At 44.5% G+C, this 18,143-nt stretch overlaps 1 protein-coding gene across 2 annotated transcripts in view; it reads right to left on the bottom strand.

Moving 5' to 3' along the window:
• Positions 1–2,736: 2,736 nt before the first annotated feature.
• The window catches only part of LOC115195876 (zinc finger protein 438), a 101,170-nt gene continuing 85,763 nt past the window's right edge, over positions 2,737–18,143 (bottom strand). For both annotated transcript variants that reach the window (XM_029756203.1, XM_029756204.1), the window contains exons 3-4: positions 4,897–6,750; positions 2,737–4,701 (exon numbers count right to left, since the gene is read on the bottom strand). In XM_029756203.1, the coding sequence (XP_029612063.1) occupies positions 4,092–4,701; positions 4,897–6,710 (2,424 nt within the window). In that variant the 5' untranslated portion in view covers positions 6,711–6,750 and the 3' untranslated portion in view covers positions 2,737–4,091. The remainder of the gene's footprint in view (positions 4,702–4,896; positions 6,751–18,143) is intronic.

The raw sequence follows: 18,143 nt of genomic DNA on the forward strand, positions 1-18,143 counted from the left end.
AAGGACAACAAAGTCAATGGAGTGGCCATCACAAAGCCCTGACCTCAATGCCATATACATTTTGAGGGCAGAACTGAAAAAGCTCTGTCAGGAGGAATGGGCCAAAATTCACCCAAATGATTGTGGGTTGTGGAACGTTTGACCCAAGTTAAACAATTTAAAGGCAATGCTACCAAATACTAATTGAGTGTATGTAAACTTCTGACCCACTGGGAATGTGATGAAAGAAATAACATCTGAAATAAATCATTCTCTCTACTATTATTCTGACATTTCACATTCTTAAAATAAAGTGGTTACCCTAACTGACCTATGACAGGGAATTTTTACTGGGATTAAATGTCAGTAATTGTGAAACTGAGTTGAAATGTATTTGGCTAAGATGTATGTAAACTTCCGACTTCAACTGTATGTATTCACCCCCTTTGCTATGAAGCCCCTAAACAAGATCTGGTGCAACCAATTACCTTCAGAAGTCACATCATTAGTTAAATAAAGTCCACCTGTGTGCAATCTAAGTGTCACATGATCTCAGTATATATACACAAACCTGTTCTGAAAGGCCCCAGAGTCTGCAACACCACTAAGCAAGGGGAACCACCAAGCAAGCGGCACCATGAAGACCAAGGAGCTCTCCAAACAGGTCAGGGACAAAGTTGTGGAGAAGTACAGATCAGGGTTGGGTAATAAAAAAATATCAGAAACTTTGAACATCCCATGGAGCACCATTAAATCCATTATTCAAAAAATGAAAGAATATGGCACCACAACAAACCTGCCAAGAGAGGGCCGCCCACCAAAACTCAAGGACCAGGCAAGGAGGGCATTATTCAGAGGCAACAAAGAGACCAAAGATAACCCTGAAGGAGCTGCAAAGCTCCACAGCGGAGATGGGAGTATCTGTCCATAGGATCACTTTAAGCCGTACACTCCACAGAGCTGGGCTTTACGGAAGAGTGGCCAGAAAAAAAGCCATTGCTTAAAGAAAAAAATAAGCAAACATGTTTGGTGTTCGCCAAAAGACATGTGGGAGAATCCCCAAACATATGGAAGAAGGTACTCTGGTCAGATGAGACTAAAATTGAGCTTTTTGGCCATCAAGGAAAACGCTATGTCTGGCACAAACCCAACACGTCTTATCACCCCGAGAACACCATCATCACAGTGAAGCATGGTGGTGGCAGCATCATGCTGTGGGGATGTTTTTCATTGGCAGGGACTGGGAAACTGGTCAGAATTGAAGGAATGATGGAGGGTGCTAAATACAGGGAAATTCTTGAGGGAAACCTGTTTCAATCTTCCAGAGATTTGAGACTGGGACAATGACCCTAAGCACACTGCTAAAGCAACACTCGAGTGGTTTAAGGGGAAACATTTAAATGTCTTGGAATGGCCTCAATCCAATTGAGAATCTGTGGTATGACTTAAAGGTTACTTAAAGATTGCTGTACACCAGCAGAACCCATCCAACTTGAAGGAGCTAGAGCAGTGTTTCCTTGAAGAATGGGCAAAAATCCCAGTGGCTAGATGTGCCAAGCTTATAGAGACATACCCCAAGAGACTTGCAGCTGTAATTGCTGCAAAAGGTGGCTCTACAAAGTATTGACTTTTGGGGGGTGAATAGTTATGCACACTCAAGTTCTGTTTTTTTTGTCTTATTTCTTGTTTGTTTCACAATAAAAAATATGTTGCATCTTCAAAGTGGTAGGCATGTTGCTTAAATCAAATGATACAAACCCCCCAAAATCTATTTTAATTCCAGGTTGTAAGGCAACAAAATAAGAAAAATGCCAATGGGGGTGAATACTTTCGCAAGCCACTGTAAGAACAAATTCTTATTTACAATGACGGCCTACCCTGGCCAAACCCTAACGACTCTGGGTCAATTGTGCACTGCCCTATGGGACTCCCAATCACGGCTGGTTGTGATACAGCCTGGAATCAAACCAGGGTCTGTAGTGACACTAGCACTGAGATTCAGTGCCTTTGGGGCTCCCGAGTGGCGCAGCGGTCAAAGTTACTCCACAATACTAACCTAATTGACAGAGTAAAAAAGAAGTAAGCCTGTACAGAATATTCAAAAACATGCATCCTGTTTGCAACAAGGCACAAAAGTAATACTGCAAAAAATGTGACAAAACAATTCACTTTTTGTCCTGAATACAAAGTGTTAAGTATGTTCAAGCATAGTGGTGGCTGCATCATGTTATGGGTATGCTTGTGAGTCATTAAGGAGTGGGGAGAAAATCTATGGCACAGCTTGACAATGGTTGTCTAGCAATGATCAACAACCAATTTGACAGAGCTTTAAGAATTTTGCAAAGAATAATTGGCAAATATTGTACAATCCTGGTGTGCAAAGCTCTTAGTCTTGCCCAGAAAAACTCACAGCTGTAATCGCTGCCAAAGGTGATTCTAACATGTATTGACTAAGGGGTGTGAATACTTTTGTAATGAAGATGTATTAGTGTTTTATTTTTCATATATATATATATATATATATATATATATATATATATATATATATATATATATATATATATATATATATATATATTTTTTTTTTTTACAAATGTTTATTTCATTTTCAATACATTTGCAAAAATGTCTAACCCTGTTTTCACTTTCATTGTGGGGTATTGTGTTAAAATGGGTAAGATTAAACATATATTTAATCCATTTTGAATTCAGGCTGAAACACATCAAAATGTGGAATAAGTCAAGGGATATGAATACTTTCTGAAGGCACTATAAAAATGTTATATTTTTGAAGACATACCGACAGTTGCATTTTTCTCTTGAACACAGACCAATTCCACAGGTTTATACTGAATAATAGTTGGCAGCATTAGTTCAACATTTATAATGTAATAGTAACAAATTGAGCTAGTTTTGTCAGTAGTCTATCAATCACCCTTTCCATTACCACAAAGTACACAAACAAATATATATAATAATATATCATCTGTTTATGAGTCCTTTATTGATTATTAGCCAGAAATAAGGTTCTCAATCTATTTTCAGAAGGCCTCAGATGTTTCAGTCAGGTGCTGGTGTACTGAGAAGGTTTTCCTCTCTAGGTCAAAATAGCTAGACATATACCATGTACCGTACTCATACCATGTACCGTACTCATTTCACTGAGGGCCGAGTGGCTGCGGGTTTTCGCTCCTTCCGTGTACTTGATTAATTAAAGTCACTAATTGAAGGAAAAAAACTAAAACCTGCAGACACAAGGCCCAACATTGAATGAGTTTGACACATAAGGTCTATAATTAGTTTTCAACCAAAAAGTACTTTCAAGGCCAAAAGACAGACTTCGGTACAGTGTGCCCTTATTACTACCGCTAGGGTATTATGCTTACTCATGTCATTTAACAAACAGTTTCACTGCATCTGTGGCCAATAGTGTATCGAAAATTAGGGGGGAAAACGCAATACAAAAAACCCCTATCCTTTCCATTTTATTAAACAAAATATTAAAACACACCAAACTCAAAAAACCTAAACACAAAATCAGAACAAACAAAAAACAGTGCAGTCCATAAAATACCATATAATAAATACTAATCTATCAAGTGGATTCTCAAACAAACTAACCTGTGCTATAACTGACCTCTGTACGGCCTAATACCATTTACACACTACTGAGCCGAGCTGCACTGTACTGCACTGGTTAGAGGTTAGGCATCCACTATTCCATAGTTGCTGGAACTGTGGTGCAAAGGACCATTTGAAAATAAAATGTCCCCACTGTATGGTTGGGGTCAGCTCGATAGTGTATAAAGGGAATAACTGCGTGTGTTTGAGAGCAGCCCACTGTGCAAGATGGGCTCAGACAGACACAGACAGTGGGTGCGGTGCGTTCCAGGTTGTCTTTATTGCAGTCAGGCTGCCCCGATTATTAGCTCTCACAATACCTGGAGAGATGTTTAACATCGGAAACCATGTTAATATGGTATAGCAATCTTCTGAGGCACTGTTTGGAACCTTTGCTTCATTAGAAGCTAAAAATAAATCAGTAAAGTCAATCTTCTGAGATGTGCAACGTGACTGCAACAGAAACAACCTGAAACGTGTCCAGTGCCATGTTAATGTGGGCTGTGAGAGGGCAAGTCCATCTCCCTGTCCCCTGAGTAGGAGCTGAGGGCCTCCCAGAGTACCTGGGTCTCCTCACAGTGGTGGTGGACTGTCCAGTGCTCCATCACCTCCTCCTTACTGTCCAGGACCTGGCTGCACAGCACACAGTTAAACACTGAGCCCTGCCTGAGGACCCCTCTCCCTCCCCGGGCTGAGCGGCCGGTCGGCTCCCCCTCTCCGTCTCCATTCCCATCGTCCTCTGCCCCCCCCTGGTGGTGGGAGAGGATATGACGCTTCAGCTTGGAGAAGGAGAAGAACTCTTCGTCACAGCTCCCACAGCGGACTAGGTTCCTCTTCTCATTGAGCTGGCGCCAGTAGTGGGCGGCGTGTTTCACCAGCTCGTCCTCGGCCTCCCGGCCCCCTTGGAGTGCCCCTCCCAGCCCACCAGCCCCATCCCGCAGGCGCACCTGCACCTCCTCCCCGTGCACGTAGAGCAGGTGCAGCTTCATGTCGGCGAAGGTGGGGGTGATGGCCTGACAGCGACCACACTTGATCTGGAGCTCCACCGGGTCCTCGCGCTCCTCCTGGCCCTGCTCGTCCCCCTGGTCTGGAGACATCGCCCTGGAGACACATACAAGATGGAGACAGACATGATGGAAGGAAGAACTGTGGTGTTTTATGAAAATTGGCGAGAAGCTAACAATATTCTAAGAAATGTATCAAACTCACAGTGACCAAAAGTCATGAGTCCTATTGATGAGACAAGTATATCAGTATGTAGGTACTATTTATAATTCTGAAAATGTAGGTAGTCACCCCTCCACAGGCACGTCGTCTTCATGTTGGCTGATGGATGGCTCCACAGTCAGGATAACCTTATGCACCTCCCTCAGATGGCTGAAGTACACGCCCACGTAGCCAAACGCCTTCTCACAGAACTCACAGCGAAGCGTCCGGCGTGGTCGGCCCTCTGAGTGGTGCAGCTTCATGTGAGTGCTGAGCGAGCCGGAATGGGCATAGGCCTTACGACACACTGGACAGATGTAAGGCCTACTGTTGGTGTGGCTGTTCATATGGCTCTGCAAGTGGTGTTTGAACTGGAAGCAGCGGCTGCAGGTGGGGCAGTGGTGGAGGGGCCGGCTACTGCCCAGGTAGACCCTTTGAGAGGAGCTTCCCCCTCTCAGGTGAAGTGTGGTAGAGGCTGACTGGGGCTGGCGAGGACCAGGCTCCAGGACCTTGGCAGAGAGTTGGTGACCTACGAGGAGCTCTGGTTCCAGGCTGTCAGAGGAGGTGAGGGAGGGCAGGCTGACCAGCTGGGGAACTGTCTCCATCAGCAGCATGTGGTGAGGCTTGGGTCTGATGCTGCGGTACTTCTTAGAGATGTCCACTTCCCTCTGCTGCGAGATGACAGTCGAAGGAGAAGGCTTCTCTGGAACCCTCCTCCGAAAGAACGACAAGGATCTCTTCTTCCTTGCCTCAAAAGCCAGAATATCCTCCATTGTTTTCCTCTTCCTCCCTCTCTTCTTGCCCGGTGGTTTCTGCATCTGAAGCGTTCCCAGCAGCGACAGGGTGCCTGTGGTCTTGGCCTGAGGCTGGCTCTGCAGCAGGGAGCTTGGCATGTGGTTCTGACAGAGGGCCTCGGCAGTCTCTGGGGTCTTGGACTGGGGATCAGAAGGATACGGGGTAAGGCCGGGCAAGCCAGGCTGGCTGGGGAAAGCCTTCTTGGGGGACATGGCGTTGAGGTTGAGTTTGGTGGCTGGTATGAGGGTGCTTTTTATGTTCGAGTAGGGCAGAATGGGCAACTTGCCTTTGGGTGGGGAGGGTATAATCTGGACAGCTTTGCTGAAGATGGCTGGAGAGAGGACAGTGATGCTGCTACTAGCTGGCTGTGGCTGTTGGGCTACAGGCTTGGGTTGGCATGGCTTAATGCCAACCTTAATGTTGCTCTCTTCCTGTGGCAGTTTGACTGGGGAGCTTTTAGTAAAACCGCCAGATGGGTATTGGAGGTTCTGCAGCATGCTGGTGACGGGGCCCGGGCCGGGGGCAGGAGTAGACATGTGGTTGATGGTGGTGTCCACCACTGCTACTTGCTCCAGTGGAGATCCAGAGTAGAGCACAGCGTTGTCCGGGAGCAGGGCTGTGAGGGCTGAGATCTCAGAGGAGGCTGTGGAGTCGATCAGTATGACCTGTTTTGATGGCTCCTCCTTGGGTTCCGGCAATGACAACTTCTTTTTTACCGCCGCTATTGACCTTTGTGGCCGGGTTGTCACGGCAGTGGGTGTGGCTAATTTGACCTTCTCCGGGGTGTTCTTGGCTCTCATTGGCTGGTACCTGGGGATGGGCAGCTTCAGGTTCTTCTGGATTGTCTGTTGCTGCGGCTGTTGTTGCTGTGGAGATTGATTGGATACGGAGGGCGGCAGGGCCACTAGAGAGAAGGTGCCCTCCTGTCCTGCCACCTGCATCAGGGCATAGTTCTGGGCCGGGACCAGGATGGATTTAGGGCTGACGGCTGTAGAGGCTGCTTCTGGGAGGGCAGAGGGGTGCTGGCATGACAGGACGGCGGTCGGGGAGGGAACTACCGCTGCTGGGGCCTTGGGGGCGATGCTTCTGAACTGGAGGCTCTTCATCATCTAGCCTGGCATGGAGGTCTCGACCCAGACCTGTCTTAGTCTGTCAACAGAACAACAACAGTGAAGTTCGAGAGCTATTCCCAACAACAACAAGGACAGTTAAAGAAGTATTCGCCAACATAACATTATAGCAAGTTTTGGCCACAGACCATACTGATTGCATGCCATCTGGCATAGAGGTTTACATTTGTCAATACAACAACAACAATACTGATCGAGATACCCCTGGCCCCAACGTAATATCCGGGCATATTTTTGGTCCCAGACCCCAACTATTATGTTCTTAGCAGGAAGGTTAACCTTAGTGTTCTTAATGGTGTCGTTACAAAGTGGTTAACAGTCTGAGATGTGAGACACAGGCAGCATCCGAAATGGCACCCTAATCCCTATACGGGTGCACTACATTTGACCAGGGCCCACTTGGGATACATCCTGAGATGAAAGACAGACAGAGGCTGTCACTGACATGAACATTTATAAGGCTTCCACGAGATTACTATTATCCTGTGGTTCTTCCTGCACACGCACACACACACTACCCCCACAAATATCCCCCCCACACGCACACTACCCCCAGGCACAGACAAAGTGCCCCCTTTGATTTGAGCCCATCGTGCAGCCTAGTTACCGCTGTGGCTCGGCGGGGTGCTCCCTGTACCCCCCTCCTCCCTCGTACCCCCTGTACTTCCTGGAAGGATCAGTCAGTAGAGCGTGAAAGCTGCCCAAGGGGAGGACAGACAGGAGCTTTACCACCACATCAAGAGGGGTTACCTCTGTGTGTGTGTTACCTCTGTTAATCACTGCCCATTCTCTCTAGACCAGCAGTAGTAAAGCCTAGCTGTGGGGCTAAAACAGCCTTACTTACAAAGCCCCACATTCTGAGACCCTAATGCCCCATATCGACAAATGATATTTCACCATACAACACCAGGGATTAGGCTTTAAAGTCGGCAGTTTACAGTAATTTTGGATGTCGAACATCGAAAGGCCTAGGAAGGGTTGAGTAAGGAGGAGTCCAGGTAAATGATTCTGACTACTTTATAAAAGGTGTAGAATGGTCATAAACTTAATCTGAGCTACTTTATCAACTTTAGTAGGCATGCGTAGGCCTATACTGAAGCTTAAAAAAGAAAAAGGAATTTGTAAGCAAATGTCCACATACATGTCTGTTTGAAAATAAAGATTTACAGCAGAATTTTTCAAATGAACGTGATTGTAAACAGATGATTTTGACAGGAGTTGAATTTCCCTTTTTTTTTATCCGACTTTCAATTCCAATACCAGTCTTATCGTAGGCTTGTGTCCAAGGGGTGTGCATGATACCTGTCAGATTCAGAAAAAACCACCAAGATCTAGATGTGACATAAAAGGTAGCTACTCGCACGTTGCTACACTTAACCAATCTAACAACTTTCAAAGGACTTAGGCTGAACCAATGCTTGCATTCATTTTAAAAATATGGAAAAAGGATATAAACCCACATTGTTCAAAACCTGAAAGTATTTCAGTGTGAGAGCAGATTATTTATACAGTGTCCACACAGCATCTTAACTCCATACAACTGGAAATGTTCCCTCTCTGTTTGGATAGTTTCCAATTCAACTGTGAGTTTGGCCATTTGGCCGGGCATTCAGTCAACAGAGGAGAGTACAGCGGTAGGATATCTAGTATGCTCCCAAGACTTGAAGGGGGCATGGATGGTTGTGTGTGTGTGTGTGTGTTTGGCACTGACAGGCTACCCAGGAGGTTCCTCCCATCAACTCAGTTTACAGTTGAACCCCAAGAGGGAAAGGGAGGGAAGAAATTATGCAGCCGTGCTGAAGCCAAGCAACCAACCACAGGCAGCGTTAGGCCGGCGTGTGGGGCTGCTGTCGGCTTAAGTCAGACTGATGACTTCTCACGGGAAAGACTGGGTGAGAACAAAGACAGAATGATGAGAGTAAAAAAAGAGAGAGTGAGAAAAATGAGTAGAAGCTAAGTGTCCAGTGGTCTGATCTGATGAGAATTGATAGCAGTGTAGCACTGCAGCTGGTGTGTTATAACTGAGGAGGAGTAGCTGCACCTATGCTCATAGCGTGTGTCCCAAACAGTGCCCTATTCCTTATATAGTGCACTACTTTTGACCAGAGCCCTATGGACCCTGGTCAAAAGTAGCCATTTGAGATGCAGTCCTAGTCTCCATAGGTGGTGTACTGCTCCAGTAAAATACACCAGATAACCTCCCAGACTAGGGCTGCCACAGGAAGTACAGTGGTGGGGAAGGAGACAGACAGAAGGACTGGAGTGGTGTTGAAGACTATAGCCTCAGGCTAGCTACATCCTGTCATCCAGTCAGAGTGTATTTAAACCACAAATTCCAGATCAAGATCAAAATCCTAGAACTGCTAGCTCTCCCCTCTGCCTTCTATTTGTTGCTTTGCAACCTGCTCCTCACGGCTTCAAAAAATACCAGCCCCCCAACCCCTCTCCTTTGTCCATCATGTATCTCTCTTGTTCGTTCTCTTCCTCTGCCGTTCTTCAGGCCCCTCCTCCTCCTCCTGTTTCCCTCTCTTGTTTAGAGATTCTCCTCTCAATGTGCGTTCCTATCTGCATAATGATGATGCAAACATCCCTCCCTCACTCCTCCCCCCTTTAGCCACATGTCGACCTGCCCTGGGGCGAGGGGCCTCGCTGTTGAGGCCCCAGTGTCAATCACATTATAGCTCCACAACAGATGAAATAAAGTAAGAGAGCAAGCAAGAACAAAATAAATGAAAAGATAGAAAGAGGAAGAGATAAAGGTAGTGAATGTGTAGTAAACCTCTGTAACCCATTGTCATTTCTCCTAGTGTATGGTAGGCCAAGGGGGTAGTAGTACAGTGGTGTATAAGGGGGTGGTGTATTTTGCATTGGGGTGGTGGTATAGTAGCGTATTAGGGCCGGCCTCCCCAACACACCCGCGACTGATGATCATGATATAAGTACAGCGGGGAGCAGCAGCAGAGACACACAGGGTTGGCCCAGTGGCAAACTAGTAGGGTTAACTGGAGCGAGAGAGCATGATGAGAGAGGAGAACGGGTGAGAGGAGGAGGGGATAGGACGATTTCTGACTGCTCCTCCCAACCTGGACTCATATCAGACAGCTACATTGTTGTTATTGGAGTAGAGAGCATTTTGATTGGCTGAGGAGGAGATTAACATTAATACAGGGCAGGCTAGCGTCATATGACATAAGTATGAGCGGTGTGGCTCTAAACATAAAACAAATATGGCAGAAATCAATTTCTTTGTATGTGATAATACATGTCTATACGGTTTCAATTAACCTCAATATACTAGTGTTGTATTTAATGAGCTTTCTACATGTACATCATATTCTCTGTCTTTTCCAGTAGAGACGTCTTGACACAAGCCTCAAAGGAACAAAGACATTTAATCTGGTGCAGGCTTCAAAACGCCAGCCACTCTAATCTACAATGGTTCAGGGGTCAGGGATGGGCTGAGGACGGACAGATGGGGGGAGTCAGAAAGAGAGACAAGGATAGCGAGAGAAAGAGAGAAACAGAGAGAGAGAGAGACAGAAAGAGAGCGAGACCAGTAAACTATGGCTGTGCCGTCCGAGCCAGGCCTTCCCAGCGTTAGCCAGATTAGCAGGTAAGGCCAAGAGGTGAAAGGTGAGGTCTGGTGTTTACGTTAACAGTCAGGTCACCAGGGTTACGGTAGGGCTAGGGCATTGCTTTGGTCGGACCGGTGGGACAGTTCACGGACATATCCATCCGTGTGGAATGGAATGTGCTGAAGAGGCCGGATTGATCGGATGGATTCAATCCAGCGATCAATGGGTCATGCTGCAGCCAGACAGACATAGGCTACGTTCCAAATGGCACCCTTTTCCCTAAATAGTGCACTACTTTTGACCAGAGCCCTGGTCAAAAGTAGAGCACTATATAGGGAATAGGGTATCATTTGAGACACAGCCAGACAAAGAGAGCAGCCAGTAGCCCAAATAATTCACTGACTGGCCGCTGATCTGATGTCTCCCTGATTGGTTTACATGTGGGAACTTAGGCCTATAATTGGTTGTAATGACAACCCAGTTACGAACGGTCATATCAAGCCCAATGTTGTGTTCTAGGAGCATTGGTCATGCACTGCCCCTCTCTCTCTCTCCACTGTTGTGGCTCTGTCCCACAAACAGTACAAGATATTATGAAGAATGAAATGAATGGAGTTGTGAGAAATACATCTTCATCCATTTCTACAAGACAGCCGGTAATTAGGGGCAGTATGTGCCGAGTGTCTCAGAGCACGAGTGCTGACTTAGGATCAGTTTTGCCTTTTAGATCACAAATAACGCGATTTCATAGACAGGGTGGACCTAATCCTACTCTGAGATGCTTGATATGATAAATACAGCCCAGGGTTTCCGTTAGGAAAACTAGGTGCCGGATAACGTGACCGGGAAGATTTTAATTTACTGGCCATTTGAGAAATTTACCGGACCAATATACCCATAAGGTCGTCCACCAACGGTGCTCAGAATGACGGAAATCACATTTAGATTGTGGTAATTAATCTTAACAAAACATTCAACTCCTGTATTGAAGCAGCCAATAAAAATATATTTTTCAAACATTTGCCAAAATGCAATTTGCTCCATTCTAAACCACACACCTGAGGAGAGCGGTTCCATATGTGACAGAGATTAAAATCTCCTTTAGAAAAGTAGAAAGAGAGGGAATCTAAAGATGTGCCTTTGGCTTCTGGACGATGAAAGCAAGTTGATATGAAAACCAATAGAACAGGAGAGCTGGTTTCAATGGCATATGAGGAAGTCTTTATAAAATAATTGCCTCCACGTTTCTATGGTCGGATTTTGCCTAGGCTACTTTGAAGCAAGGTAAGACATGCCTCAATGTGAAGTAAAACATTCAGGTTTCAAACAATGTTTTCAAAATGCATACTGCCTTCAGCTCACATTGCAAAGTGGTGGGTGATGTGCTGATAGCCTGCCTACCATTGCCCATGCACTTGAATGGCAAATGGGAGGCATGCCTCAATTACCATTTGATAAAAAAAAAAAAAAATAGTAGCTCTTTTTAATCCTGAAAATCAAACTGTTCAAAATGAGCTGAGAAGCTAAAGCAGCAGAATGATAAAAAGTCTCTGTATGCTGTGCTTGTGTGATAAATACAATTAACAATTAATGAAAATACACACGCTCTAATTTAATGATTTGTTTTGGGGTGCAAATTAATCTATAGAAGGATAAGCATGACGGGCAAATGTATTTCCATCGACTGATATTTCAATCAATAAATACAAATCATTATTTTGCAATGGGATTGATAGTCAAACGAAAACCCTGATACAGCCCAAGATTGAGCAGTGCTTGTCTCGTCTCAGTCCGTGGAATAAAGAGAGAGGAGGCTTCTTTTTCTTCTCAGATTTTTTTTGTAGTTAAAAATCCATCAAGAAAACGTGGTGCTTCACGTAGAGCTAGAACAGAATCTTCAAAGAGCAGGAGGACAGAGACAGACCCTATATTGGCCCCCCATATCAGACCTATGCCCCTTCTGCCCACCCCATGCCCCCTGCCCCTGGGGCAAGGACCTCAACATGACAGCAGGACATATACCCAGGCCGTGAGCAGAGGAACAGGCCCAACCCCCACTATTACACCCGCCCAAGCCCCATCCTGCAACCTAAGAGGTATGTATCAGATGCTCTGCTCACACCTACTGTGATGGTCCGGGCCTAAACCACACAAAAACAATACTAGACACTATGGAACACAAAGCATTTACTAATTCATCCTGGAATATACAAGGTCTGAGGTCATCTGTCTTTGGCCTGAAGAGCAGGAACCCAGAATTCATCAAATAAATTGGAAATACAGACATTCTCATCCTACAAGAAACATGGTATAAAGGAGACGGACCCACTGGTTGCCCTCTAGGTTACAGACGACTGATAGTCCCATCCACCAAAATACCAGGTGTGAAACAGGGAAGAGACTCAGGAGGTATGCTAATTTGGCATAGAGCAGACTTAACCCACTCTATTAAATTAGTCAAAACAAGAACATTTTACATCTGGCTAGAAATTAATAAGGAAATTATCTCAACAGAGAAAAATGTCCTCATGTGTACTACCTATATCCCCCCAATAGAATCTCCATACTTTAACGATGACAGCTTCATTAACAATTTCCAGGCTCAGTGACATGTACTAGTCTGTGGTGACCTAAATGCCAGACCTGAACAAGAACCTGACACTCTCAGCACACAGGGGGACAAACACCTACCTGCAGGTGACAGCATTCCCTCCCCCATATGCCTCCCTAGACACAACTACGACAACATAACCAACAAAAATGGGTCACAACTCCCGCAGCTCTGTCGGACGCTGGGTATGTATATAGTCAATGGTAGGCTTCGAGGGGACTCCTTTGGTAGGCACACCTATAGCTAATCTCTTGGCAGTAGTACTGTAGACTACTTTATCACTGACCTCAACCCAGAGTCTCTTAGAGCGTTCACAGTCAGTCCACTGACACCCCTATCAGATCACAGAAAAATCACACTCTACTTGAACAGAGCTATGCTCAATCATGAGGCATCAAAGCCAAAGGAACTGAATAATATTAAGGAAAATAGTGTGGAAATCTTCCAAAAAACAATTTGGCAACAAAAAATGTAATCCGTTCAAGACAGTTTCCTAGACAAAAGGTTTCACTGTAATAGTGAAGGTATAAATTGGCAATAGAAAACCTAAACAGTATATTTGACCTCAGATTCCCTATCAAATCTAAGAAAATTATAAACAATGACAATTGGTTTGATGAAGAATGCAAAAACCTAAGAAAGAAATTGAGAAACCTATCCAACCAAAAACATATGGTGAATCACTAAAACAACACACTACAGAAAAAGAAGGAACAGCAAGTCAAATCAGCTCAATGTAACTGAAGAATCCATAGAATCCATAAAATTGGAAAACTCAACAAACAACACGAAGAGTTATCTATCCAAACCGGAGATGCATGGATAAACCACTTCTCCAATCTTTTTCAAATCAAATCTTCAAATCAAATTTTATTTGTCACATACACATTTAGCAGATGTTATTGTGGGTGAAGCAAAATGCTTGAAATACGAAATACTGCACATTTTCCCAAGAGCTAGAAGTACGGCAGCCCTCTCTGTCAGCACCATTTCATCGTTTGGCTCTATAACAAAGAACAAACAGCAAAAACATAAATGATCAAATACAAATCTTAGAATCAAATATTAAAGACTACCAGAAACCACTGAATTCTCCAATTACATTGAATGAACTACAGGACAAAATACAAACCCTCCAACCCAAAAAGGCCTGTGGGGTTGATGGTATCACTAAATGAAATGCTAAAATATACAGACCACAAATTCCAAATTAGCTATACTTAAACTTTTTAACATCATCCCCAGCTCTGGCATCTTCCCCAATATTTGGAACCAAGGTCTGATCACCCCAATCCACAAAAGTGGAGACAAATTTGACACGGCTGGAGGGGGGTCTGGAATGGAGTGCCGGGGGGAGGGGAGAGTGGGAAGGGGGAGCACAGCAGCAGCCAGCCCAGTGGAGGCCAGGACAACCTCCCCCAGGTCTTAGCCCAGATTAAAGGTCTGGATCTCTGCTAGATAAGGGCAGGATGCGGGGGGGGGGGGGGGGGGGGGGGGGCAAGCCTTCATAGCCAGCCATGTCCAGCGGGCATGTTCTCAGCCACCCCCCATAATCAAGGTACTCTCCTCAAGCTAACCAGGTCCACAGTCTCTGAGTGTGTGTGGTACCAGGGCCTTGAATTATACTACGATCTGTATGGTACTGAATACGAGTGTACACTAGGTATCGAGCATCATCTACAGTTCAGCATCATTGTGTTCAACAAATTACAGCAATAGGCTTTTTATATTATTTCTTCATGCACTTTGGCATAAAACTGATCTGACAGCACATGCCAGTTCATTATCAAAACACAGAGAGCTGCATAACACCTGACCATAACGCTATCCTCCTAATTCCTTCTTACATGCAAAAACAGGAAGTACCAGTGACGCACTCAATACGGAAATGGTCTCATGAAACGGATGCTAAACTACAGGACTGTTTTGCTAGCACAGACATTGAGGAGTTTACCACATCAGTCACCGGCTTCATTAATAAGTGCATCAACGACCTCATCCCGATCTGTTTGATAGCTCGTCGTCTCCCACAGTGACCGCCATGGATTACAGGCAACAGCCTCACTGAGCTAAAGTCTTTAGCTTTCAAGGAGCGGGACACTTAAGAAATCCCACTTCGACATCCGACAAGCTTATAAGAAATCCTGCTACGACATCCAATGAGCCATCAAACAGTAAAAGCGCCAGTACAGGACTAGGAATCCTACTACGTCGGATGTGGCAGGGCTTGCAAACTATCACGGATTACAAAGCGAAACCCAGCCGTGAGCTGTCCAATGACGCGAGCCTACCAGACAAACTAAATGCCTTCTATGCTCGCTTCGAAGGCAAGCAACATTGAGCCATGCATGAGAGCAACAGCAGTTCCGGACGCCTGTGTGATCTCGATCTCTGTAGCTGATGTAAGATCTTTAAACAGGGTAACATTCACAAGGCTGCGGGGCCAGATGGATTACAATGACGCTAAGTTAGAGCTTGCGCTGATCAGTTGGCAAGTGTTTTCACTTACATTTTCAACCTCTCCCTGACCCTGTGTCTAATATCAACATGTTTCAAGCAGACCACCATAGTCTCTGTGCCCAAGAACACCAAGGTAGCCTGTCTAAATGACAATCGCCCAGTAGGACTCACATCTGTAGCCATGAAATGCTTTGAAAGGTTGGTCATGCCACACATCAACACCATCATCATCCCAGACACCCTGGACCCAGTCCAATTCGCATACTGCTCCAACAGATCTACAGATGACACAATCTCTATTGCACTCCACACTGCCCTCTCCCACCTGGATAAGAGGAACACCTATGTGAAAATGTTGTTCATTGACTAAAGCTCTGCGTTCAATACCATAGTGCCCTCGAAGCTCATCACTAAGCTCAGGAGCCAGGGACTGAACACCTCCCTCTGCAACTGGATCCTGGACTTCCTGATGGGCTGCCTCCAGGTGGTGAGGGTAGGCAACAGTGAAGGCTCTTCAGAGGAGGAAGGGGAGGACCATCCTACTCAGTGAATTTCATTTATTTTCATTTTTATGTTGAAACATTAAAAAAGTAATCCTTTTTAGAGAAAACTATACTAAATATATTTGCGTCACAAAATAACGGATTAACACACATGGTCTTCCAATTAAAGGTCTACAGTAGCCTCAACAGCAGGGTAGCACCATGGCGTAGTCGTAAGAGAGCTATTTTCAATACAAAACCGAGGCGGCTAATGGTTGTCACCCCCTTCCATACAGTTACACAGTAATTATGACTAGGGCTGTTGCGGTGACCATATTACTGCCACACCGGCAGTCATGACCGCAATAAAATGTGACTGCCCGGCTCAAATCGGTCTTATGGAGCAACATTTTATATATACATTTTTTTTTACATTGGATAAAAGTAGAGACTCAGAGCTACAAAATGGTATATCATACACTGCATTAGACCATTCTCCTTGTATGACTGGTGGAGGAGAGTCAGGTGTGTTCTACTGATGCTGAAAGACAAATTCCAGATACAAATACTTTACCATTATTATACAATAGATGCAAAATGGTATTCTGAGAACATCACTACACACAGTTCATACACGTAATGTTAGCTAGCTAGCCAGCCATCGAACATCAGCTCACTAGTTAACACCAAGCTGTAACTAGTAATACAAACCGATTGTTAACCAAATAGGTTCAATGTTAGCTAGCTAACATTATGATTAGGCTATAACTAGCAATGCGAAATGGCATTCTGAGAAAACATCACTAAAGTTACACACACTTTATACACGTAAGTTAATGTTAGCTAGCAAGCCAACCATCTAACCTCAGCTAATGTTAGCTAGCTAACAGCAAGCTTTAACTTGGGGTCTTTTGTTTAGACGTGACGTTAACTAGCTAAAAAATGAAATATAATCCCAATCCATAAAGTAACGTTACTAGCTATACAAACCAATTGTCATAGCTAGCTAAAGTTAACCAAATAGGTTCAATGTTAGCTAGCAAGCCAGCCATCGAACTTCAGCTGGTGGATCGAATCCCTGAGCAAACAAGGTAAAAATCTGTCGTTCTGCCCCTGAACAAGGCAGTTTAACCCACTGTTCCTAGGCTGTCATTGTAATAAGAATTTGTTCTTATTTAACTGACTTGCCTAGATAAATAAAGGTTAAATAAAATAAAAAAGACAAAAATAAAATCTACTCTGATTTCAGAGCACTCTAGTCTGAGTGTACCAGAGTGCAGAATAATGAATTTACGAGTGCTCAACACTCGTTAAATATGGCAGTAAATGTCAGCAAAAAAAGCGTCATTAAATTGTTGCCAGCAGCACAGTTAGTCACCAACGCTCTGGATAACATGAAAACTGACTAACCAGCTCTGCTAGGGCGAGTAAAATGATCAGTGGTCTCATTTGTGTCTGGAAGTAGCTAGCAAGCTAGCCAACGTTAGCTTGGATACTTGACTGCCGTTGTAAGGTAAGATCGCTCAAATCAACCCTACTCTTCAATTCGAGCATCCAGTGTGCGCTCAGAGTGAAACATTCAATTTATAAACGGACAATCTGACAACGCTCTGAATTTACGAGCGCACTCTGGCACTCCAGATTGAATTTAAGAACACACCCAAAGTCGTAAAATGTCAAACTAGTAATGTGTTATGCTAGCAAGAGGTTGCATAGCAACAGCGAAGAGTGAAAGCATACATTTTACACTATACTAAAATGAACTAATTGTATATAGCATGCAGTATATACTCATAAGTATGTAGTATACAGTATGTTAGTATGGGAATTCAAACACAGCTCGGTTGTCATAGCTAGCCAAATAGTTTCAATGTTAGCTAGTGTTGGTCAATTTCTTCAACAGATGATCAGTTCTATATAATTCTCAAACATATATTGGTAGTAGAAACGAAACACTCTTTGATTAAGTATTACAATTCTCCTTTAGTAATACAATTGTAGGCAGAAGTTGGTACAGAGTACAGTATATGATATGCTCTCCCCAGGTTCTGCAAGGTGTCTAAGACATCCTGCAACTTATATAGCCTCCCCAGATCCCCTTGTGTGACTTTCCCTGGCAACAACAATTTAATAAATCTAACCTCCCCCTGACAGCAGCAACCATCTTGTCAGCAATAAAAGCTCAGAAGTGGGTTTGACCAAAACTTGACCTTCTATCACAAGTATAGGGTCATAACAAGGTGAACGAGTCTAAGCATCTTCTGACAGGTGGCTGTATTCATCA

The sequence above is a fragment of the Salmo trutta genome, chromosome 6 (genome assembly GCF_901001165.1).
Source record: "Salmo trutta chromosome 6, fSalTru1.1, whole genome shotgun sequence".
Taxonomy (NCBI): Eukaryota; Metazoa; Chordata; class Actinopteri; order Salmoniformes; family Salmonidae; genus Salmo; species Salmo trutta.